At 42.4% G+C, this 26,614-nt stretch overlaps 1 protein-coding gene across 1 annotated transcript; it reads left to right on the forward strand.

The window, feature by feature from the left end:
• Positions 1-4,145: 4,145 nt before the first annotated feature.
• On the forward strand, positions 4,146-12,595 carry Gzmk (granzyme K). The gene is made up of 5 exons (XM_052159969.1): positions 4,146-4,286; positions 4,541-4,685; positions 10,316-10,466; positions 11,231-11,500; positions 12,208-12,595. The coding sequence occupies exons 1-5, from the start codon at positions 4,226-4,228 to the stop codon at positions 12,367-12,369; spliced, it is 789 nt and encodes a 262-aa protein (XP_052015929.1). The 5' UTR covers positions 4,146-4,225; the 3' UTR covers positions 12,370-12,595.
• Positions 12,596-26,614: the final 14,019 nt, after the last annotated feature.

Below are 26,614 nucleotides of genomic sequence, written 5' to 3' on the forward strand. Positions count from 1 at the left end.
TTTGTTTTGTTTTTCTGTTTTCTTCTTGTATTTGTTCTCAAGGTCATTCATTTTAAGACCCTGTGGGCAAGACAGCTTTAACCTGCTATAGGATTTATACTTTCTTTCTTTCTTTCTTTCTTTCTTTCTTTCTTTCTTTCTTTCTTTCTTTCTTTCTTTCTTTCTTTCTTTCTTTCTTTCTTTCTTAAGGGTTTTTCAAGACAGGGTTTCTCTGTGTAGCCCTGGCTGTCCTGGAACTCACTCTGTAGACCAGGCTGGCCTAGAATTCAGAAACCTGCCTGCCTCTGCCTCCCAAGTGCTGGGATTACAGGCATGCGCCACCACTGCCCGGCAGATTTACATTTTCTTAGAACCTTTGAACATCATATTATTATAGAGCACCTCAATGCTCTTCCCAAGCTCAATTGCCAAACCACAGTTTCACAGTAATTGCTGAAAAATTAGTTAAACTGTTGCCAAATGAATTAATTAAACTGTTAGTTTAACTAGTAAACAAGTTAGATGGAAATGAAGACGCCCCCAAATGGAGGGCTATAAGGGGGGTACAGTAAAATTCTACCAGTGCTATTCTCAAGCATCTGAGGCTGGGGAGTGCTGCCAAGTCGTGGACATGATGAGAAATCCTTTTGAAGGAGGTTAAAGTAGGTGTGTGTCATGCAAAGTGGCTAGTGGGTAAAGGCTTTTGCTACACCAAGTCCTCACACCAAGAGTTCAAACTTTGTGTCCACATGGTAAAAGCATGCTATAGTGTGGGAGCAGGAGTGCAAGCGTATGCACGTGCACACACATCTTAATAAATAAATGGAATTTAAAGTAATTTTCAAATGGGGCTCAAGAGATGACTCAACAATTAAGCGAGCTTTCTGCTCTTCCAGAGGACCCGAGTTCAGTTCCCAGCACCCACATCAGGTGGTTCGCAACCTCCTGTAACTCCAGTCCCAGGGTATCTGGTGCCCTTTGACCTCCTCTGGCACCTGCATCACATGCCCATCCCTCCCACAGAGGCAGACACAAATTCACAGAACCAACATAAAATAAAATAAATCTTCTTAAAAATCAGCTTTCGAAAGGACACAGAAAGGAATCAGCAGGAAAGTTTTAACACTCATTTATTTCCGAGTCACATCTTCAGAGCTTCTTGGTCCTACACTGAGACAGGCCAGCAGTGTGTGTTGTAACTTGGTTTTTCTTTTAGTCCATCATAGGCTAATATTTTTATCCAATACAAATGAATACAACAATTAATTAAATAACAAAGGCATATAAAAGACATGCCTAATTTTTTAAATTACATTGAACAAATTATGTTTTGTTTAAAAATTAATGTAAAGCCTTGTTGAATTGCTGAAACTTTTCAAACACTGACTTTCAGTTTCTGTCTTTGTCTAGCTCCTAATGAGTCATAAACAGGTCTCTGACCAGCACAAGTTTGTCAACCACACTTCAAGAGGTACAGCCCCAAAACAGTGTGGCTTATGAATCCGCACGCAGGTGCCTGAGCCAGGAAAGACAGCCCCCAAAGGACAATCACACATGTGGTGCAGGAAGCATCAGGACATCTGGGTAATCAGGTTCTTCTAAAACACAGGATTGTCACACACTTCTCTCAGAGTAGCTAACAGGGGCAGCTGAATAACAGGGCATAGAACCGCAAGACCCGGATGTGGCGTGAGGAGGAGCACTGCGAGGAGGAGTACCGCACACTGGCTCAGACTAGTACAGCTGCTAACTAGTAAAGCCATCCAAAGCAAACACAGCTCTCCCCGCAGCAGACTCAACAGAATTAAAACCAACACCCGGAAATCAATGAGATGACCCAGTTCATCGTGTTACACAGCCCACTGTCTTCAAATCCAGGATACCAAATACAATAACAAATGATACTATTAACAGGGGGGTCTAGAGCCAAAACCCAGTAACTCATTATTATGAACCAGCACGATTCTCAGAATTTTCCAGGTCAGCTACAAAAAGGCGTTATAAGCCTCTCCTCTCAACTGAACTAAGTCTCACCCATGTCTAATTGCAGTGTCCAAAGCTAAATCCTTTTTCCCTTTGGCGCAGCCAGCTCGCCTCCTGAAGTGGGGAAGTCAGGGCCTTCTCAGAGGAACAGGGCAGACAGTGTGGTGAGGTTGAAGGAAACATGAAGTCTGGAGCCAGCACACAAGGGGCCATCTGCTAGCTGAGTAATCTAGACAGTCTTAGCTTCAGTTTCTCCATCCATAAAACAAGATGAAGGGGCAGCCACCTCCCTGGAAATACAGATGAAAATGTTCAGCCATCTGTAATAAAAGCTATGCAGTTGTGAGTCCTTACTGTAAAGAAGTCAGCTGGCAGAGATGTTTCAACGCCGCCATGCTAAAACTGTCTTTTACCGTTTACATCTTAGTTGCGTCCAGATCATGTTTACAAATCACCCACCCTCTTCTGTACCTAGCATCAAGAAGATATGGTTAAGAGCAGGTGTGATCATGCCCGCCTGGCAAGTTGGAAAAAGGGTACACAAGGGATCAGTAGAGGGCACGTCCGTAGTGACGGAGCTCAGTTGACGGTTCGTGGGACATTCGGGTGGTGCTAACAGGTACGGTTTGGTAAGTCTGTGGCTTTTCTCAAGCTCCCTCCCACCATCTCACCTTTCGCCCTCTTAGTTTAGCAGGAAATCATTACCCTGGGTGTGTTTCTTTTGCTCAGTGTTTGGAGAGTTTTGCGTGACTGCATGGGATACTGCTTAGCCAGTACCGTGCGCTACTGACAGGTTTATTAACATCCATGCTACTGCAGGCAAGCCAGGAAATTTGGCCCACTTCCAACGCTGTGGCCTTGGGCGAATGAGCCACACTCAGTTTATCTTAGCATGCAATTGCTGTGCTGCCTTCTTCACAGATAGAGACACAAAGATACAAATGATCAAGGAAAGAGAATTTGGAAAATCACCTGAGGCATTCAATTTACAAACCATTGAATTATGCTGTATAATGAATAATATTAACTTTCATTCTTATTTTCTTATCAAAGAAGAACAATTTTGTAAAATTCTTCTGACATCTACCAAGCGTAACAGTTTTGGTTTTATTTTTTTAAAATAAAAGACAGATTTCATAAATCTTAAAAAAAAAAAAAAAGTTTTGTAAGTTTTGGTAAATGTTTCTAGAAAAAATTGGGGCTCCCGTGCCAGATCTTATGTAAGTATGTTTGAACCTACACTGTAATCTATGTACTTGTATACCGAGTACAGACAGAATCCTGCAGAATCCAGAATCTGATGGATAGAAGGTCCATGAAAAGATCTGGCATTTCGTTGTCATCAGTTCCTGGGAAGAAGAATGAAATTCAGTCCTTTCAAAAGACATTATTAAGGCTCTGGGTAAACATGTGGTCATTTTCAATTAAAATTGAGTCAAAGAGAGTTTGAATAAAAATATGTTGCCAATATTCCTCTTCAATAACATTATTAAATCTCAAAAAAAATGTAATTAAAATTTAACCAAATCTGGTCACATTTAAAGGAAATGACAAGCCAAGGAGTGTGCGTCCTACAGAACACACGGGTTTCTCTGGATGATATTTATATGACAGCTAAGTCACACCGTAAAGCCAGGAGGATCTGTGCAAGGCTCTGTCTTTCTCCACCATAAATCCACGCCCAAGTGAGAAGTAGAGAGGAAATAGACATGATAGGGACCATTCCATGCTGAGGAAAATGTTAGAGCACTGGTTCTCAACCTCCTTAATGCTGTGACCTTTTAATACAGGTCCTCATGCTGTGGTGACCCCCAACCATAAAATTACTCCATTGATACTTCATAACTGTATTTTGCTACATATGAATCATAATGCTAATACCTGATATACAGGATATCTGATATGAGACTTCAAAAGGTGTCATGACCCACAGATTCAGAGCTACTGCTTTAGAGCAAAGAACAGCTTTGAACTGTCTACAACTCACTGGGGTATCCAGCTTGAGTATTTTTTATTCTTTCACCATCTGTACCAGGAATCTTCATCCAGAAATGAATTCTCCACTGCACACCAACAGTACCCAAAACTCCCCCCAGACTGATAGATGCTTTGAAACCTTGGGTGTGAAAAATCTAACGTCTGGGACGTGTGAGGTGAGAACTTTGCAAGAACAACAAGAACCAAAACCCATCTTCAGAATCTCCCTCATCAACCACGAAGCAAGCAGTCCGTCCTTGCTCCTTAACACCGAAGCCCTGCAATTATGAGGTTTTCTTCATCTGCTCTGGTTTTCCTTGTTGCTGGGGTTTATCTGTCCTCAGAGTGTAAGTATCTCATATTCCTGGCACATGTGAAATGATGTGAATCTTTAGTGATTACGTTGTTACACTGTAAACAGTGTTTTCCCTCTTACCTGTTTTGGTTTATACAACTGCTAACCAGAAAAGGTATAATAAGTGTGTGTACCATTGTTGTTTTATTGGTCTTGGAAAAGAATCTAAGGATGCCGGCGCCTGCTATCAGAGGAACTAGATACCCGCTGCTGGATCATGTAAAATCGTTTGGCTTACTTTTACAGGTTTCTGTACTGAAATTATTGGAAGAGAAGTGCAGCCACATTCCAGGCCGTTTATGGCTTCCATCCAGTACCACAGCAAGCATATTTGTGGAGGAGTCCTGATCCATCCGCAGTGGGTGCTAACAGCCGCCCACTGCTACTCTTGGTGAGTCCCCCATGCTTTTCCACCTACGTGGTTGTCTATGTCCAGGATGAAGAACCCACACAGGGTAAAGTCTAGGCAATGAATTGAGTACAGTAGGTTAAACAACAACGATAAAAGGACGCTTAAACCAATCCACTCTCGGATGTAATTTAATAGCATGGATTGTTTACCTCTGGAATACTTCATGTCATGTTTGCAACAACAGTTGACCACAAGCAACTGAAATGGCTGAGAGGAAGCCAGTGGGCAAGGGGAAGTGACTGTCTCTTATTTGGTGGACTTTTGAGAACTGGCATTTCTATTGAGGTATTTCAGAATATTTGACACATTTAGTAAGCAGAGATATTGCAGAGGACACTATGAGTGTGTGCCCTGGTTGGTGGATGTGCAGATTCCTTACCTCTTCAGCCTGAACCTTCACCCCAGAATTCCAAGGCCCACACTTTGGAAATCACAGCCTCTTCCTGAGGTTGGGGGAGCACAGCTATAGAGGGTTTATAGTCTTGGGGACATTGAAAGGGAAGCTTCCCAGACCATGGAGGACAACCTCCAAGTCCCTTCCAGCTCAAGATGAAATGTAAAATCTATCTTGGGTTACTGCAAAGATAGCCAGTAGGCCCCTCATGTGGCGTTCACTTGTGTATTTTGTTTCTTCAGTTTCCATATTTGCTTTTTAAAGCTTGGACCCCACTTCTTTTTCCTTACAACAGTATAGCATTTCACTTAAGAACTCATCTTAGGGACTGGGGGGTGGCTCAGTGTTTAAGAGCACTTGCTGCTCTTATAGAAAACCAGGGTTTTAGTGGCTCACAACCATCAGTTGACTCTAGTTGCAGGTATCCAGTGCCCTCTTCTGATCTCTGCATGTATCATGCATGCATGTGGCACACAAACATACATATAAGCAAAACACACACAAGATAAAGTGAATAAAAGCAATAAAAAAGAAGCAGGCATGGCTTCATATGCCTTTAATCCCAGGACTCGGGAAGCAGAGGCAGGCAAGGATTGATAGGCACTGTCTAATACATATATATTCCAAAGATTGCTATATATACATCAATACCATCTAAACAGAGCGACTGACTTGATCCTCCCTGCTTTGGATAGTGTGTGGTTGTCCCATTTTAATGGAAGTGAGTCGCTGCATTCCACCATCATAGCCCCACTCACCCTGCACCCCTCCCCCACCTCCGTCCTGCTCTCCTGCAGCACTAGGAAATTTCATTCGAGGTAAAATTCATGCCTCTCCAAAAATGTGCTCACTCACCGCTCCCCAGACAAGGAGCTAAACATAGGAGCGCTCAACAAAGGCAGTGGAAAGCGGAACCGAAGGAGAGGATTCGGGTTGGGGGTTAAGTGTGAAGCTGGCGCGTGGTGTATGACATCCCAGCAGGAAGGTGATAATACTAAGTTATTTTTTTTTAAAAAACCCTAAAAGATTCAACTCAAGAAAAGAATATTCCCAAATTGGGAGAAGGAGATAGTTTTAAAAATAGCAATAATAAAGAAAAGGGAGAAAAGGAGGGAGGTTATGAATGGAGATAGAGAGGTAGAGAGGTAGGAAGGGAGGGAAGGAGGGAAGGAAGGAGGGAGGGAGGGAAGGAAAAGGGAGGGAAGGAAGGAGGGAAGGAGGGAAGGAGGGAGGGAGGGAAGGAAGGAGGGAAGAGGGAGGGAGAACTGAAGTGTAGTCTTGGCAGTTTAAAAAAAGGACTTGGAGGTTTTTTTTTTTAAAAAAAAATCTTGCTAAATATTATTTTAAATGGCATATAAACAGCTCTGAAATATGTGGATCGAATTTCCTCCAAGGGAGATTTGGGTGTAAAAATGTAGGCAGATCACTGTTTGGAAAAATATTAAGTCTTATGAAATTCAAAATATTTGTGAAACAGTTCAGTGATGGCTTCCCACAAATGAACTCAAAGACTCCTGAGGGAACAGTTTACCAAGCCAGGCCTCCCTTTCAGCACAGTGACAGCGTGAGCCAAAATTTGGAAGGAAGTCTCTCTCTCTCTCTCTCTCTCTCTCTCTCTCTCTCTCTCTCTCTCTCTCTCTCTCTCTCATCTCTCTCATCCCTCTCTCTCTTCTCTCATCTTCTCTCTCTCTCATCTCTCATCTCTCTCATCTCTCTCATCTCTCTCTCATCTCTCTCATCTCTCTCTCATCTCTCTCTCATCTCTCTCATCTCTCTCTCATCTCTCTCTCATCTCTCTCATCTCTCTCTCATCTCTCATCTCTCTCTCATCTCTCTCATCTCTCTCATCTCTCTCATCTCTCTCATCTCTCTCTCATCTCTCTCATCTCTCTCTCATCTCTCTCATCTCTCTCATCTCTCTCTCATCTCTCTCTCTCATCTCTCTCATCTCTCTCATCTCTCTCTCTCATCTCTCTCATCTCTCTCTCTCTCTCTCTCTCTCTCTCTCTCTCTCTCTCTCTCTCTCACTACCCATGTGCTCTATTCCTCCCTCAGAGTCTTACCAGTTATACATGGCGGCACTCTAAAGGCCAGGCAGGACGATTTCTAGTTTGAGGCTAACCTGGGACACCTAGTTTGAGGCTAGCCTGAAACACCTAGCAAGACCTTGTCTACAAAGAAAGAAAGACAGAGAAAATACATTAAGAAAAATAAAACACTTTTGCATAATTTACTTTAACTGGTCAAAAGCAAACGTCTTACCCCTGTGCTGCCCTCCTTCCTGAGTCCTTCTCCCTCTCCTGCCTAAGCAAAGGAACCCTCCAGGGTCCTTCCACACACCTCCAGCTTCAAAGGCAAACTAATGGGACTGTTTCTTACTTAGTTCTGGTGATTGGACCCTGGGGAACTGAACCTGAGGCCTTGGGCCTTTTAGGCAAGCACTCTACTTCTAAACCCCATGCCCCAGTCAGGAGCCCCCGCCCTGCCTGGATGTTCACCAGAGCCTCCACCTATTCCATTCTTGGGTTTGATTTACCTAAACCTCCACTTCCTCATCTGTAAAATGAGGATCATCCTCAGAGAACCTCTCCATGCTGCTGCTTTAGTGAAGGAAATGTATGAAAAGCTATGTAAGACCTTAGCAAAGGTTCCCGACTCTATTGTCATTGTGGCCTCATGTGACAATTACCAAGCAATGAATGTACTGACGATAGGACAAGACTGGGAATACTTTGCTGTCTGACAACCAGCGACTTTTCTCTGTCTGAGCCGAGAGAGATTCCAAGAAACTGGAAGCCTGCCTTTGCTGCCAGAGCTCAGGAAGGGCTTTAACCAGGAGCTCTGCTCAGTGTCAGAACAGGCTGCCCAAATTAAAAAAGGAGCTAGAGAAGCGGGATATGAAGAAAAGAGGGAGGGAGGGAGGCAGGCAACGTGGAAACAACATTATCCTTGGGATACGAACCCGGGGTTTACGTCCTGTATCCTCTCTGTGAGATGGGTCACTTTGAACCAGTTAGGTCTAATGAGACAAACGCAGTTCAGTGACTTTTATACCAAGAAGAGCATGACTGGGCCCCATTGAGGCAATATTGGCAGCCATCTTCAGCAGACAGTGAAAGAAAAAAAACATACTACAAGTAATCCTGTGCTTCTACTCTGTGTAATTCCATCACTGGACAGTCAGGGTGGGACTCAGGAAACTCCACACAAATCCCTCCACATGCATAAGGCCACGCCCAGAAAAACTCTCTTAGGTACAAATTAATGAGCCTGGCACTATTAATTCTCTTCTGTGCGAATTCATATCAAGATTCAAATAAAGAGACGGATCCATCCAGTGAGAGGACTCATTAAGAAAAGGAGCTTGCTCAAGCTGACTCAGGACTGGAGTGCTGACTCCAGAAAGATGTCCTCTGACCTCTATGCGCACACCATAGTGTGTGTGTGTGTGTGTGTGTGTGTGTGAAAGATTTTTTGTTTGTTTGTTTTTGTTATTTTAAAGAGATAGAATCAGCCGAGTGGTGGTGAGTACTCCTTTAATTCCAACACTCAGGAGTCAGAGGCAGGTGAATGTCTGTGAGTTAGTGACCAGCCTGGTCTACAAAGTGAGTTCTAAGAATGTTACACAGAGAAGTCCTGTCTCAAAACAAACAAACAAACAAACAAAGCTGTCTCCAAACAAACAAAAACAAAATAAAAAACAAAAAGCCCCGGTCTCAAAACAAACAAGCAACAAACAACAAAATTTAAAAAAAGAGAGAGAGAATTCTAGAACTCAGGTAATTTAATTTACTCCATGGGCAGAAAAGTTGACCATGATGGGACAGTTGAAAATCAAGGACCATAATGATCTGCTTGGGTTAGTTAGCCTGTCCCAGCAGAGACAAAATTAACCAAAACACTTCAAAGTCAATAGCTAGTCAAAGAACTGGGTAACAGCCGGATGAGCTCTAGAAATCTTTGCCGTCGCCCTTCATCAGAGTCTACCATCCCCAGCTGTGTTTGGACCGCACATCTGTCAGTCTGTCCGTCTGTCCATGGGAGAGCTGTTACAGACATACGCACTTTCCTGTTAGCCTGTTGATCCTGGGGATTTTGTGTCTTCCTCGCCCTCCAGAGCTTTGGGTTAGTGGGCATGTTGGATTTGAATTTGAATCAATCCTAGGAAATCCAATCCACATCCCCTGAGAAATTCCATCCCCATTCTGATTTTGCAATAGACAAACTTTTCAACAAATAGAGCTGGAATTCCCAAAATAAGCTCTTCTGGTAGAAACGAAGAAGTGGTAATTGCAGGCCGTCACAGGTCTGCCATGTGTATGTCCTCCCACAGCAGGCCTGGGCACGGCCTCGGAGCCCGAAACAGCCGTCCCTTCCCATGCATTTCTGCTGTACCCTGCCTATATCTCTTTTTCTAGTAGCAAAAAAATAAGAGTTTCATTTTAAGGCAAGACCGTGTAACCAGTTGAGTTACAGAACAGTTTGTAACAATCCTGCCTTTGTCTCTCATGGTGGAACCACACTGGCATGTTTCTTTCTTTTCTTGTGTGTATGTGTGTGTATGTGTGTGTGTGTGTGTCTGCGTGTGTGTGTGTGTGTGTCTGCGTGTCTGTGTGTGTGTGTGTGCGTGTATGTGTGTTTGTGTGTGTGTTTGTGTGTGTATGTGTGTGTCTGCGTGTGTGTATGTGTGTGTGTGTGTGTGGTGTATGTTGAATATATGTTGAATACAGGACCTTGTGCATGGTAGATGAGCACTCTACACTAGGCTATATCTCTCAGTCATTTTCATCACCTTCCTTGTTCTCAGAAAGTATTTTAAGTGCTTTTTTTTGGAAGTACACTACAACAGGAAATATCTGTAACACACAAATGGTTCCAACCTATTGCCAAAACTCCCCCAAACAAAACCATTTCTTTTTTCACCACCGGCTATGAATGTACTTGAGTGTCCTCGGTGGCTATGTAACAGGCCCAGGCTGCCTAAAAGGAATCTCCTCAGACAGAGGAGCCAGTGTAACCACGTCCACACCTTAGTCATTTAAACACCTCACGCTGTTGGAAAGATGCAACGACTCTAGCAACGGAGTGCATGGACATGGGTACCAGTGATCTGTGAGTCTATCCTTGGTCCTTCATGATATCGGAGCATCATTTCCTGCTCCAACCGGAAGGTTCAGCCATCCCTATATCGCCTCCATCATCTTTGCTCTTTCAGGTTTCCCAGAGGCCGCTCTCCCACTGTGGTTTTAGGAGCACATTCTCTTTCTAAGAATGAGCCCATGAAACAGACATTTGAGATTAAAGAAATGGTCCCATTCTCAAGAGTTCAGTCCGGTGTCCCATCACATGACATCATGCTGATAAAGGTAGGTCGACTTTTGCCTCCCTTAGTTCCGTCAACATTCTCACACAGGATTATTCAGTTAATTAATCCTGAAGGAATTTCAGCAGCACCCTCCCATGTTTGTGGTGACTAAAACATTTCATAAAGCCTTGCGTTATTCCATAGCCTCTCCTGAGAGAAAAGAATCATAAATACATCAAAGGTATATTTATACCAGAGAAGTCAACACTACTGCTCACTATATAGAAGAGCAACACATCAGCAGACCCAAGGATCCACAGGAGATGCTTTTCCCCCAGATGCCTTTTACATTAGCAACTGAAACCTACAACAGTTGTTTATGTATCAGAGCCAACCAAGTGACTTTCGGGGAATCAGAAATAAGTTAAAGCTCAGTCTAGACCACACTTTGTCTGGTCCAAATGTAGTCTAGACCATACTCCAGGGCCCTATCCATCAGGAAGCAGCCCAGCCCACAAAGTCATGACCTATGCATGTCATTCTGTAGAAAATCATCCAATGCAGGGCAATGGCCAGTTTGCTCCAGACGGGGTGGAACTCCTTCTCTATAAGCTCCCTTCCCAAACACGAGTGATCTCCATGGAGAATGGAAATCACATTCAGAAAAAAACAACAATCAAAACTACACCATCAGACTATTATCAAGAGGGAGGGACACCTCCCTGAGGCAGAGGGACCACACACACCCAATGCACAGTCAAATGAGGTCTAATTACAGAAAACAGTTGGGGAAAAATAATTTACTCATTTTTTCCTGTCATTTAGCTTCATACTGCTGCAGAACTCAACAAGCATGTCCAACTGATTCACCTGAGATCCAAAAACTATATTAGAGATGGAACCAAATGCCAGGTCACTGGCTGGGGAGCCACTAAGCCAGATCTGTTAACCGCTTCTGATACCCTGCGAGAAGTCACCGTTACCATCATAAGTAGGAAACGCTGTAACAGCCAAAGCTACTACAACCACAAACCGGTTATAACCAAGGACATGGTGTGTGCAGGCGATGCCAGAGGCCAAAAGGATTCCTGCAAGGTAAGCATCCTTAACTAGTCCTCGTATTTAGAAGCCAACTCTTTGACCAAAAGGCCACAGCATCTCCTCTATGAGTGCTTCCCTTGTGACAGAATTCGCTTGTGCTCTTTGTTAACGTGGGTCCTCTGTAATCACCTTAGTCAACAAGTGGTCACATGCACAACACCATCTTCAAATGTGAGAGAATGACAAATTCAAACACAAACGGGAGAGCTAGGGAGAGGCAGGACTTCTTCCATCACGATGTTTACTGCTCTCTGCTTTTCTTCTCTGCTGGTCTCAAAGATGATTTGATCCAAGCTCACTAGTGTCAAACTGAAATTCACAAATTTGAAGTTCTCTTTTAAATGTAAAACTTCATGCCTACCTGTTTTTTTTAACTAGCAAAGCTCAGAACTCAGCAATTGCCAAGAGAGGAGGTGTACCTGGATATAGGGCAGAGAGAGCAGAGACATAAAATGGACAGAGAGACAGATTCATAGTTATAGACAGAGAGGCAAACACAAAACACAAAGAGAGGCACTCACAGACAGACAGAAAGACAGACAGACTCGGGCATAAAAGTCTATTCTGAATAAGAGGTTGTTGCTAGGAACTCTGAGTCACCAAGAAATCAAAGACTGTTAAAAACATTTGAGAACAAGGATGGCTTTAGGATACTTTAATCTTCAGTTTATCGATAAGTGTCTGCCCATTTTCCTTTCCAGGGTGACTCTGGTGGCCCTTTGATCTGCAAAGGTGTCTTCCATGCTGTAGTCTCTCAGGGCTATAAATGTGGCATTGCCAACAAGCCAGGAATCTATACCCTGCTGACCAAGAAATATCAGACCTGGATCAAAAGCAAGCTCGCCCCATCGGGTGCGCATTGAGATTGCAAGTGGTTTTCCTGGAACTGCCAGTCACGTGCTTTTGTCTCCAGGATGCGTTTGCAGAGCGGCGTCCTCTTCAGAGGCTGTAGGGAGAGTGTGGCACAGCTGGGATGTATTTCTGTTCCTCAGAAATTCATTATGTTAGGGAGCCATACTCTTTTTTCACATGTATAAATCATTTCTTTTTACCATGCTGGTTTCATTCTAAATAAAACATGGAAATCTGTGTTTGTCTTTATGGCTATCAAGCAATATCTCCCTTGCCTCCATCCATACTCCTCAAAGGACAATGAGGTATCCACACAAGGCAGTAATGTTGAGATGCCAAATCTTTTAAGTTCAGATTCCATTTTAGAGAACCTAAGTTTGAACTCAGGTAGACTAACAGACTGGTACCTAGCGTAAGTTTCCAAGTTGTCCCCCAACAAAACCCGAACCTAGCTCCAGTCTCTAGACTAATCCCCAACAAGACCAGCGGTTCCAAGGTTACACCCTCAACAAGACCAGTGTCTCCAGGTTGTTTCCCCCACAAACCTGTACCCCCAGTTAACAAACCTACCCCTATGCCTAACGACCACCAATGCAGAGTAGAACAGAAATTAAGTTTATGATATGACTCCCAGCACCAGCCAATTATGTTAAAGGCCACAGTAGCTTTCCAATTAGATGCTTGTATATGTATACCCTGCTTGCTGCTTTTTATAAAGCCCTGCCCCATAGACACTCAGGGCTCCCCCACCACCAAAACCATCCTGTGTGATGATGGTGGTGTGTTGTGGGGGCGGGGAGAAACTGAGCTAGCTCGAATAGAATAAAGACCCTGCTGTGAGTTACATCAGATTGGCTCCTGTCTGTTTTTGAGAGACCGTTAATATTTCCCTAACACTACAATGGTACCTCATGCAACTTTGTGTTAGGATTTCTGCCAAATCATCCCAAGCTATCAGGGTGTTTTAAGTTAAGAGGTTTTAAGGAGCTTTTATTGTGTTAAGTGCTTTGAAAAATGCTTAGCTATCCAATGTAGCATCATCAACTATAGAAAGTCATATACCTTCAGGATTTATTCATCTTGGAAATTGAAATTTTAAACTATGAACTTGTGTAATGTTTAGATGTTAGTCAAAGATAAGATAATAAAAATAAAAATTTTAAGAAGATACTCTGCCATATTTCCCATACCTCTACCAACTGTATCAGTGGGTGGAGTTTACAGGTCCAGGGGTGGGGTTTACAGGCCCAGGGGTGGGGATTACAGGCCCAGGGGTGGGGATTACAGGTCCAGGGGTGGGGATTACAGGCCCAGGGGTGGGATTTACAGGCTCAAGATGCTATCTGATGACAGTTTTAGCTCTTGGATTGGTGGAAGCTGTTGTTCTGCAAAGTTAATAGATTCTAGGAGTTTTTCATTTATTATCTTAAGATGTTAGTGTAGATATAGAATGGGCCAAGGAATGGCTGTTCCAGAAGCTAAAACTAGCCCAAGATAAGAGAATTAGCCTCTGAATCTACAAAACTCCCAGCTCTCTGGGGTACTGAGATTCCCGACAGACCATCAGTCTCTGCAGACCTGATCCTCCCAGGAATTTATTGTTCACATCCAGACACAACTTCTTTTCAGGAATTTTCATTCAGTTATCCAACATGAAGTATGTCTTTCAATCAGTCCAAGCTGACCACAGCAGCTCACACGTGATGAGGGACGGCGGTGTGATCAATCTGTCCCATGGCAAAGGATCCAGCTGCCCCCACCAAAGTGCAAAATTTCCCAGACCGCTAAGATGCACATCAGAAGACATATCAGCATGCCATGTGATGGGCGGCAGGTGGGCTCCCAGAGTCTTGAAATATTCAGCCTTGGTTTAAGCATTAACAGCTTGGCTTCATGTTGAAAAACCAAAAACAAACAAAAAAACCAACAACAACCAAACCCATTCAACTGCCAATTTCTTTGAGTCTTTTTGCTGAGTCATTTGTTACCTATTTGTGACCAAAGCTGTAGGTTTTTATGTTTGTTTGTTTGTTTTTGTCGTTGTGGTGGTGGTTGTTTTCCTTTCTCCCTCAGAACCCTGAATTGTCTAGGACACAGGAAATGGAAGTTAATTTTTTTTAAAAAGAATTTAAAATTTTCAATTATGGGAGAGGGAGCAAGTTCAGGTGCCAAGTGTCAGGTCCTTCTGGAGCCACAGTTACAGATGGTTATGTGACACCCAACATGGTTTCTGGGAATAGAACTCAGGTTGTCCGCCCTTCCTTCTGTCCCCAGAGAATAGGCAGAAGATAGGAGAAACAGCTCACAACTATTCATATTGATATTAACATTGGTGTCTCACCGGAACAAATGAAGTTGTCTGTTTTAAGAAGGAAGGGGACCTTTGTGTATCAAGTGGGGGACCAATTATGACCCCTATGGGGGAGGGATGGCTAGCAGATCTACGAGTCCTCAGTTTTCATCTTGCCTATGGGTTTTGTTTTGGGGAATTTTTTAAAATTGTATTGTAGTGTGTGTGGGGGGTGTGTGTGTATGTGTGTGTGTGTGTGTGTGTGTGTGTGTGTGTGTGTGTGTGTGTGTGATTTTCACATCAAGTACCTAAATTCCACTCATCTCCCTGTTCCTACATATCTGTTCTCTGCCCTTGCAACCTCCCCACAAAAAAAACAAAACAAACAAAAAAATGAAAAAAAAGAAAAACAACAGGAAAAAAATCTCACATGGAAGCTATGGTGTGTCACACAGTATTTATTTACCCTTTACCAAGACAGCTTTACTTGCAAACGTTCATTGCGATGAATGATTTGTCTGGTTGCAGCCCTCTGACTGTTGTAACGCCATCGAAACTGGATCTTCACTGGGACTCTTGGATATCCTGTTGTAGCTTTGGTTTTGTAGAAGCTGCCCCTTCATGCACTCTAGGAGTTCACAGATGGAGTAGATGTTGGGGTGCACCAACTTGAAGGCCTGGATCTGGGCTTGGCTGGTAGCTGAGTTGGTCAGCCTGACCAAGCTGACAGCTGGTCAATACCAGCACAACCAGAGGACCAGCTCTTCCTCTCTGCTCAGGCTAGTGGAAGGGCCAGCTCTGGGCAAGCCTCAGACATCCACATGGCCCCCTGAAATAGCCCAGACCTGGGATGTTCACATGGCATTTGGTGGTAACATGGGCCATGGACATCGACACAGACCCCTGCTGCTGCAGGGCCACAGACTCAGACAAGGTCCCTCCAGTACCAGCACAAGTCAGGATATCACCATGGCCTCTCCCATCTCTCCATCTCTCTGCTTGTGCAGCATAGTGGGGTCCTACCACCTTGTGGGAGTGGGCATGTCTCTGGATATCTTCTGCCTGCTTATACCTGCCGATGGTTTTATGACAGTAGTGGAATCCCAGATGTCTTTCTTCTCTGCAAAAGAACACCAGTTAGTAAGAAGTACCGGCTCTCAGATCTTCTGAGACCCAGTTTGTCTAGTAACAGTTAACTGTAAATTGGCAAACCCTGCTAGTCACTTATAAGGTCTCCCAGGGAAGGATCACATTCATTTTTCTGGTTTTAACCATACATGTCTGTGTAACAGCCTATTAGAGTCAGCATATGGGGTTTTTACTGTGGCTTTTCCTTAGAATTTCGAGTATGAGAATAAAATTGCTCTCTGGAAGTTACATCTTCCATTCCCTACAGCCTGGATTAGAGTTAGCAAAGACATTCTGAGGAGACGCAGAATTCTGAAACCTGCTAGAATGTTTCCAACGGTTGTTGAATCTCATGTGGATGGAGGATGACCATGGGTATAGAGATAAAGGGGGGTAGAGCAGACTGAGGGCCCCAGGTGTCACCGAGGGAGGGAGTGTGGACCTCCCAACTCATCTTTGATTTCACCTGGTTCTGCTTGGGTACTTGTTGCATACTCACTGGGTTATTTGGTTTTACCTGCTGTGGTGTTTCTGAGAGAACTCTGGTGACCATTTCCACTCCCTCATTCATTGTTTTCCATCACAAGTTAATGAGCATCTTGCTTTCCTACACTGACGACTTTACTCTGGTGTCTGGCATCACTTGCATTTCGTGTTTAAAACATTTATTTATTTGTGGAAAGGGGCATGCATGTAGAATCAGAGGACAGCTTAAGGAAGTACAGGGCCACTGTGCGGGTTCTTGGGAACCAAGCGTTAGTTGTTAGACTTGGCAGCAAGACCCCCTTTACATGCAGAGTCATGTCACTAACCCTTGAGTTTCGTTTTGAGAGCCGATTTGACTTTTCATATGCTGGGTGCTGAAAATCAAGTTTCGTTTCCTGCCTCAGTAAAGGTTAGGCCTTGAACTTTGGTCAATTCATCACGATTCACAAGCCCATGAGGCTTTCTAGTAGACCATCAGTCTGCTTGGCCTCTAATAGGCATCCCCACGTGCCTGCTTTGGCAGCAGTACAAGCAGAGCCATGATACATGCCCAGGGTAGCACTGTCCCACTTTCCTTTGGTCTCTGCTATGGCCTATCTCACTCACTCAGCACCACAGACATTGGTTTACTATTCGACAGGCATCCCATCTTTTCATGATAACAACAACATCAACATCATAAACAACAAAAACACCAACATCATCAACATCATCAACAACAATCTAACTTAATTTGAAGACACAAATACACATGGCTAGCCTCTCTCCCTGTCTGTAGTGGTCAATAATGTGTAAATGGCTGGAGCTGTTAGGAAGCGTTCTTTAAAGAGGCAAGACTCAGAAGAGAGCAAAGTCCTTGGATTACAGGGGTGATGGTTAGGCCACCAGAAATAAAGATGAACCATGAGGCAAACTTAAAGCCAGATGCTTTTGACATCAAAGCAGAAAGGACCCTGATGACCAATGACCCTCCATGTCAAAGGACTTCTTTCACTGATGTTTTGGAACTGTACACCAGTATTTCATTGTTAGCTCCAGTTTTGTTTCCATGGATTCATTTCACCATGGTCAAATATGATCTGAAGCTGTCAAAATGCAAAATTCTAGACACATACAATTCATAAGTTGTAAATTACTTAACGTAACATTCTGAGGAAGATGAGATCTCCATGCGCAAGACTTTACTCCTCCCTTCCTTGTGCATCTCCTCTGGGTTTTACCTGATTGTTCGTCACAAGGCAGCCATGCCGGTGATCAGACCATCAGCGTGTTGATCTGTTTGTGTTTGGGTACCCTTTGTTTTCTCTACTAATGACCCAGTGTGCATTAATGAATTGATGTTGGCAATTTGAATATGCCAAAGGTAAGCCATGGAATGAATGCTTCTTTAAGCAAAAGAGGGTGACCATTTTCAACTTAAAGGGAAAAGATTGTACACTGGGACTATCCTCAAACCATGCACTTGTAAAGAAGAAATGTATTCTGTTTTGCTAATTTATCTCAAACTAATAAATATACAACTACAGTGTATGGTAAGTGCATAAAGATGGAAGCATTAAGTTATAAGGTTCAGTAACACTCACAGTTTCAGGCATACAAGACAAGCTCCCCAAATAAAGACCAGGGCTAGGGGACTACAGTATACATCCCATGGAATCCCAGTAATGAAAGCCTACAAGTTCTACCCTTGATGTAAACAAGTATACAGATCTATAGTCTAACATCCAGACTTTCTCAAATCCCAAATAACCTTTAGATTTCCACCTTACCTTATTTAAATAAAAATTAACTCAGAGAAAAATGGTATTTAATTTTATTTAACTGGAAAACCATTCCCTCTTGACTAACAGATCTTTGCCATGTCTTGCTATGTGGCAAATAGTTTTGTCCTATAAAAATAATATATGCTAACAGTTAAGAGCACTTGTTGCTCTTCCAGAGGACCTGGAATCAATTCCCAGCACCCAGAACCATTTTTAACTCCAGTTATAGGGGTCTAGTCCGATCCCTTCTTCTGGCCTCTGTGGGTACTGCATGTACATGGCGAATAGACATGTGTGCAAACAAAATGCCTGTACACTAACGCAAAATTAGATGAATCTTTTAAAAATATAACTTACAGTAGTCAGGAGTCTGAAAAAGTATTTTTCCTTTCGTGTATATTTTGCAAATGGCTCTTGTAGAACTGCTTTTTGTAAAGTTCCTTGTGAATAATGCTGTCTGGCATTTGAGGTTAATATCTGTTCCGTTATTTCACCATCATTTGAAATGATATAGCAGCTTTTTCCATTCAAAATATAATAGCAACTCTATTGGAAGAGAATTGGATGGAGCAACATCCTGAATGCTAGCAGTATTGTAGAAATCAAAGCTTCCCCACATAGGGTAATATGACAGCCCAAAGGATGACCATGTTAATGACCGATTCATTCCAATTCTGGGATCTTCACTATGTAACCTTTAGGGAGCGATTCTCCATTCACTGACTTAGTCACACATTCAACAAACACTTCCCAAACCCTTCTGCTCCTAGCACCTTCTGTGCTGATGATCACTGGAGAAGTCAAGAAGAAAAGAGAATCTCTGCCCTATTTATTTCTGTCAGCATAAAAATAAATGTAAAATTAAATGTGGCATATAAACATAGAAATATGGATCCTACACTTTAGGTTTTGAATGGCCTCAAAGGCCCATATGCCAAAGACTGTGAAAGATGGTGGAAGTCTTTAAGTGGTAGGGTATAGGGCATGCTATCTAAAAGGACTGTGGAAATTCATTTTCTCTTCTCTTCCCTCCTTCCTTCTCTCGTCTCTTCTCAGGCAAAAATTCTTCCGTTAATGACACTCCAGCCCCTTCTGCTCTCTTTCCTCTGCTCTCTCTTCTACTTCCTGGCACGTGAGTAGCTTCCCTATCATGTAACCCAAAACAATTGCTCAACTCTACCATGGGCTGAAACTTCTAGAACCATGAACCTTTCTCCTCTTTAAGTTGATTATCTCAGGTAGCTTGCTACAGTATCAGACAGGAGACAAACACTACTATGGCCCAAATTTTGTTACAAAGGAGACATACGAAAATTATTATTATAGGCACACGAACATTGCCAGGAACCTCATTCATGCGTAAGTCCCAGCATGGTGAGCCTGTTCAGATAAAGCTCAATTTAACAATGTCCAAAGGTGGAGAAAGGAGAAAGAACTAGATTACCAGATCTGTGCTTCCCACTTCCGACCACATAAAAGTAAACAAGAACTACAGCAATAGCTATAGTCAAGCCATATGCATGGAAGGTGAGCAGGTTACTCCTTTGGAGAATGCAGCTCTCAGCCAAATGGAGTGACATTGGAGAGACAGCTAAGTGAAATGAGGTGAAGAAGTGTCCAAAGCAATACTCCATTTCCCTCAGTCATGACTCAGCTCTTCCTGTGAATCTAGTTGACTGTTACCTGACTGTTCTAGAACTTTGAATACTCAAAGATCAAAAAAAAAAAAAATTTGCGAAGCCCACAACTAGACATCAGGGTTCTAGGATATACCCACCTCATCCCAAAGTTTATTTTACCTACAGTTTCCCCTCCCCCAATCTTAATTTTTAAGGTGTTCAAATAACACAACATTAATGTAAATGGGCTGATGTGTTAGTTTTGATGGGCCTCCACCCTGCCTTGTCAAACAGCGGTGAAAGGGATGCCCAGGCTCCCCACCTCACAGCAAGATCAAACCATAAAAATCTGCATAGACTACAGGCTCAGGTTTGTCATGAGCAGCCTTTAGACACAAGGCCTCTGTTCTCATTCCAAGGGCTTTGCCTTCAAATCTATAGAGTTAAAAAGAAATACACTTCAAGTTAACTATCTGGAGTAATTAGGCAGAAACAGATTACTAAGAGCATTCTAGATAGATATAGTATAATAGACAGATATAGAGAGATGCAACTGAGATCCATGCTTTAGGACATACTAGTCAAACAACTCCATGAGAGCAGGGGTGTCTGGCTGTTTTGTTCAGTGCTGTAGAGTCAGAACTTACACTATAACAACATATCAAATATTTTTAATGGCTACAGAAGTAGATGAATGGATGGACAATATGTTCACAAGTTGTGGAGTGATGATAAATGATAAAGAGACAAGCCTCAATCCAACTATAATAATACAACTTGAAATCACCTTTTTCCCTGGTGATTCAACCTCTAAACTTATACACGTTAGGCAAGTATTCCATAACTGAGCTACATCTCCAGTCTTTTTCAAAAGTCTTAAGACAGAGGCTCCTTAAGCCACCCAGGCTAACCTCAAATTTATTGTCCTCCTGTCTCAGTCTCCTGAATAACTGGGATTAAAGTCTTTCACCACCATTCCCAGCTTTAAATCAGCTTCTTGAAGATGAACACTCCTTCATAAAGACAAGGGATATAGATGATCTAGAAAGTTCCATGCTTATTTAATAGTGCTTAGGGCTCCGGAATGGGCAGAACACCCTGTGAACATTGAGTAGTGTTATTTACTTGAAAGTTTTGGTGAGCCACTATGCTTATCAGGCTTGGAAAGTGTGTTTGTCATTTGTCTTGTTGCTGCAACAAAATGTCTGAGGAAATAACCTGAGGGAGGACTCATCTGGCTCACAGTTCAGGGGGATCACGCACCACCACCAGGGCAGGGAAGGGCTGACTACAGAACCAGGAAGCTCGTCACATTGTGTGCTACCAGGAAACACAGAAAGATGGATAGATGTGTTCAACTCACTTTCTCATTTTGATTCAGTCTGAAACCTAAACCCACAGAGAAGAACCAACCACAGTCCAGGTGTCTTGTCCCACCTTAACTAACTTAATCTAGAAACTCCCTCCTGGACATGCCCAGAGTGATCTCCTATGTGAATCTAGGACCTGTCAGGATGGCAATCAGTATAGTCATCACAGGACTGCTTCATGTTCTAATGGGGAAAAGTTACGAAAACAGTGTTCCAGGCCTAAAAGGATTACCTCATCATGGCTGCCTGAGCAGTAGTCGTGTGGTCAGTTTTTAACACCAAAGGCTATGAATTATCTTACGAATTTTTATAAGATTCCAATTTCCTCTTTAGTTCATTTCACATTTAAAGGACTTAGAAATGATATTGTTTCCAATTCCACATAAATCTATGCCTCCAAAGGATCTTTGTGAATCTGATGCAGTTTTTAATATCATCATTGAGACTGAGTATGGACACCTCTTGCAGATGTTGGTACTGAACTATCAAGTAACTCACCACCTAAGCCTGAGCTTTCTGATCTTGTCTGGAATTTTATTTTTCAAAGGGGATTCAAAGCCTGAGCTCTGCTGAGATATCGTACTTTAACAACTGCCCCCCTCACATGTGTCATCTCATACAGCATGGAGAATAATTAGTTCTGAATACCCATGCCTCATTTACCTGAGGGAAGGCTACCACAGAAATATTGGAAGCCAAGGGGTGTCTGTCTCACTGCAGTAGCAGCTAAATTATTTCTAAAATAGAAAAATAATATCGAAAAAATAGTCCATATATGTTAGGGTTGGAATTATGATTGGAAATATCAGAAACAGAGAGGGAAGAAAGAACAAGGGGACAGAAGACCTGAAGCAGACACCTGAAGGAAGATGCCATGGCTTGTAGACTCCCAAAAGCAGAGCCTGTGGGCACAGATTTGAGTGCTCATACTCTAGATACAAGGTGATCATAAAATAAAATAAAATAAAATAAAATAAAATAAAATAAAATAAAATAAATAGTAAAGAAACATGGAAACTGAAGAGGGAGAGCATTAAGCCAAAGAAGGTTGAATATTTATGCCACGTGCAATAAATATGGCACCAATAAGGCCTGTTACATTGGATTTGGGGACACTGGACCGCCTTTATGATTATCAGTACTAAGGGGTGACTCAACCAGCTGTCTCAGTAACACATGTATTAGTAATGAGATGTGAATGACATCAAATCATCTGTGCTCATTTTAGATTAACATGTATGTGATAGCCTGGTCTTCAAGTAATGAGATGTGAATGATGTCAAGATCATCTATGTTCATTTTAGACTAACAAGTATGTTAATAGCCAGGTCTTCAATTTCCAGGGGAGATATATAGGCACTGCATCACCACTGGAATGAAAATTATTTTAAAATCCTGAAATCATGCCTTTCAGGGTCTTCTTAAAAAATCTCAACAATACCTAGTTTATATACATGACACTCTGACATCACACACATATATGTAGGCAGTAAGTCTTTACAAGGCCATACATAAGTGCTATTGCTTGCTTCATTGAATAAATGAAGTACACCAAGAGTGGTATTGTGTCCAAAGTCACAGATTAGAAGTGACAGAATGCAGAGTCAAACTCAGACCATCTGATGTGAGATGTTTGTTTAGGACCACAGGGTCAGGGTTGGGGTTAGGGTTGGGCTTGGGGTTGGGGTTGGGGTTACATTTAGGTTTGGGGTAGGTTAGAGAGTTAGTTAGAGTTAGAGTTAGAGTTAGAGTTAGAGTTAGAGTTAGAGTTAGAGTTAGAGTTAGAGTTAGAGTTAGAGTTAGAGTTGTTAGAGTTGTTGAGTTAGAGTTAGAGTTAGAGTTAGAGTTAGAGTTAGAGTTAGAGTTAGAGTTAGAGTTAGAGTTAGAGTTAGAGTTAGAGTTAGAGTTAGAGTTGGAGTTGGAGTTGGAGTTAGAGTTAGAGTTGTTAGAGTTGTTGAGTTAGAGTTAGAGTTGTTAGAGTTGTTGAGTTAGAGTTGTTAGAGTTGTTGAGTTAGTGTTAGAGGTAGAGTTAGAGTTGTTGAGTTAGAGTTAGAGTTAGAGTTGTTGAGTTAGAGTTAGAGTTAGAGTTGTGGAGTTAGTCACACAACTTTCTTCACTACCAACCATGAGTCACAACTTCCCCTTAGGAAATCCTTCCAGCCAGTTTTGCTGTAAAGTCCCACCACTCTCCCCAACACCAGCACATTCCTCAGAAGCCTCTCCTCTCTGTACTGAAAGAGTGCTCCAAAATCTCAGGAGTGTGTGGTCCCAGATAGTTAATGGTATAGATAATGGAAAGTTCATATTGAACGTAAAGAAACTAATCAAAGTTCTGTCACCGTGGTTGTTATGGTCAGCGCCTGGCCTCGGGCTACTCTAACAAGCTGGGCTCAGCCACCTGTCTTCAACAGGTTAATTACACCAGATATGCAATCCTGAAAATCAAAAAGTGCACTTATTCAATGTGACCCACGTTGGGAAGCCGAGTACCGAGATCCAGCTACAACCACCCCCACCCGGCCTATTTATGGAACCCAATTGTGAAATTTAGGTTTATTACATAGAAAAAACAAAAAGACAAAAAAAGAAAGCAAATGGTGTGAACCTCTAAGCATCTCTAGTCAAAGTGTGATCCTGACCATCAGTAATGGTATTGTTTGGTCTTAATCTCTTCTGAAAGGTGATCTAACACATCAGTGTGCAATTTCTTCCTGAGAAAGAAGATCTTCAGGGCTGGAGAGGTGGCTCAGCTGTTAAGAACAATGACTGCTCTTAACAGTCCAGAGGTCCTGAGTTCAATTCCCAGCAAACAGATCGTGGCTCACAACCATCTGTAATGAGATCTGACACCCTCTTCTGGTGTGTCTGAAGATAGCTACAGAGTACTTACATATAATAATAAATAAATCTTTTTAAAAAAGAAAGAAAGAAAGAAAGAAAGAAAGAAGGAAGGAAGGAAGGAAGGAAGGAAGGAAGGAAGGAAGGAAGGAAGGAAGGAAGGAAGGAAGATCTTCCTCTGGCAAGAGGTGCAGGATAGAGGGGCAGTCTTTCCTCCCTTCTCCCAGTGAGAGATTTAACCAGAAATAGTTTCTTTTTCTTTCTTTCTTTCTTTCTTTCTTTCTTTCTTTCTTTCTTTCTTTCTTTCTTTCTTTCTTTCTTTCTTTCTTTCTTTCTTTCTTTCTTTCTTTCTTTTTTTGAGACAGGGTTTCTCTGTATAGCCCTGGCTGTCCTGGAACTCACTCTGTAGAACAGGCTGGCTTTGAACTCAGAAATCCACCTGTGTCTGCCTCCCAAGTGCTGGGATTAAAAGCATGTGCCACCACTGCCCAGCTAAATGTTGGGGTTTGTTTGTTTGTTTGTTTGTTTGTTTCCGAGACAGGGTTTCTCTGTATAGCCCTGGCTGTGGAAATAGTTTCTTGAAGATTGTTAATTCATTGTCTGATGGTGAAAGGAAAAAAGCAACAAGTATCACTTTAGAGCTTCATTCTTGCCAAACTGGCTACACTGTCACCATGGATACAATGTGGACAGAGGAATCCCAAGCACAGGAAATCAGTGAATTAAGATTCAGATCCCATCTCTGCCATGGGCGGTGAGACCTTGACCCTTCATTTTTCCAGGCTCCCCTTTCTCCATTCTTCATGTCTGTGGGTTGGACCAGATAAGACATAAGGGTTCATAACAGCTCTGAAAACTCTGATGCTGAAGTCAAAATATTCTCCTGATTATTTCGAGCGGCCCAGGCAGTCTCAGTGCTGAAGCCTCCCTCCTCCTTTTCAGATGCTCCATCATTTCCAAGCCACAGCCACACAGGGCCGTGAGATATGAGAATCAAGGACCAAATGGCAGAAGCGGGGCCCCAAAGAGCCAGTCAGCAACCACACGAGGCTCCTTGCCCCGTCTCAGTTTCACAGGTTTGGCAGACCCGGGTTTCTCTTATATTAGGGGAGCCTTTGGAAAAAAGTATCTCAGCAAAGAAAGTCATTTTTCTTTTATAATAATATTTCTTGGTATCTACGGAAATGGGAAACAGATGACAGGTTATAAACACAGACCAAGAGAAGTGAGAGACTGAGCCTGTTGTTCAACTGCCTGCCCCTGTTTGCGATTCACCTTTTGTGACGGACATTGCGAATCATATGCTAAAGCCGAGATACCACTGTAGTGAGTCCTTCTGAGCCTCAGCACCTAGTCTCCCCGGTTTGCAATCCATGGCCACTCTAGTCTTATCTCCATGCATAACCTTACAAAAACATCATTACAGCTTTTAGAAATCATCCTTTAGAATCTTTATTATTATTATTTATTATTATTATTATTATTATTTTGGTTTTTGGTTTTTGGTTTTTTGGATTTGGTTTTTTTGAGACAGGGTTTTTCTGTATAGCCCTGGCTGTCCTGGAACTCACTCTGAAGACCAGGCTGGCCTCAAACTCAGAAATCCACCTGGTTCTGCCTCCCAAGTGCTGGGATTACAGGCGTGTGCCACCACTGCCCAGCTCTTTAGAATCTTAAAAAAAAAAAAAGTTATCAATTGTTTTGTCGCTATACTTCTTGAGTTTTTTCCTGGTGATTTTTTTTGTTTTTGTTGTTTATTTGCCTTCAGTCAAGGGTCTCAAATGTGGCCTAGGCTAGCCTCAAACTCATGATCCTCCTGTTTCTGCACACTTCTCCTATATACTAGTATTATAAGTAGGGACCACCCTGTCCACCAACACTTTAACATCAAACAATACTCTATGTTCATTTTTCCCAATCTCCATTCAGTTCAGAATCCAGATGTTCTCTGTATTTGAAACTGATTCATATGTGTCTTAAGTTTTTGAATATAGAGAGTGTGTATTTGTCATTTTCTCTCACCATTTAGTCATGTCTAGTTAGGAACAGGCATTCTTCACATAGTTCCCAGAGTGATATCTACTGTTACGGTGTCATCAACAAGGCTCCTCTCTGTGTTCTACCTCCCATGGGATGATACAGTGAGATGAGTGTCTGCGGTGGACACTTTGGTCAGTGTGGATTATCTCTCAGTCGGGAGCTAACACCTACCTCCTGATTCTTGGAGACATGATGACAGCTGCTGACCTTGCCTTCTTTAGGATGCTTCTTCTTGTTGGGTTGCACTTTTCTGTGCTTTTACTGTGGATAATCGGTGGGAGTTTGTGCTGCGTTCACTTTCATACAACAGGCAGGGTGTTTGCTTTTGAAAGGAAACATACAGCAAGTTTATGCTGGTGCTTTCCATTTGAAACCAGGGTTACTAGGTATTTATTTGACTTTATCTTTGCATTCAAATGCATAACAAGATACATAATTGCTCATTTGTTTTCTCATACTATTGCCCAAAATGATATTATAATGACCAAGCCACAAATAATCTGACTATCCCCTAAATTATGTTTAGCAAACACTTTGGGTCATTTATTTCCTGTCTGGGGAGGTCTGTTTGTTTATGTTTTACAGAAAGTTTTTCTCCTTTAAACTATATTCCAATTTATAGGTATGGTCTGGAAAGATGGGCTAGTAGAGTACTTGTTTATATCACAGAGGACCCAAGTTCAGTTTGCAGAACCCACAGACAACTCACATCCATCTCTAGC

The sequence above is a fragment of the Apodemus sylvaticus genome, chromosome 16 (assembly GCF_947179515.1).
Source record: "Apodemus sylvaticus chromosome 16, mApoSyl1.1, whole genome shotgun sequence".
NCBI lineage: Eukaryota > Metazoa > Chordata > Mammalia > Rodentia > Muridae > Apodemus > Apodemus sylvaticus.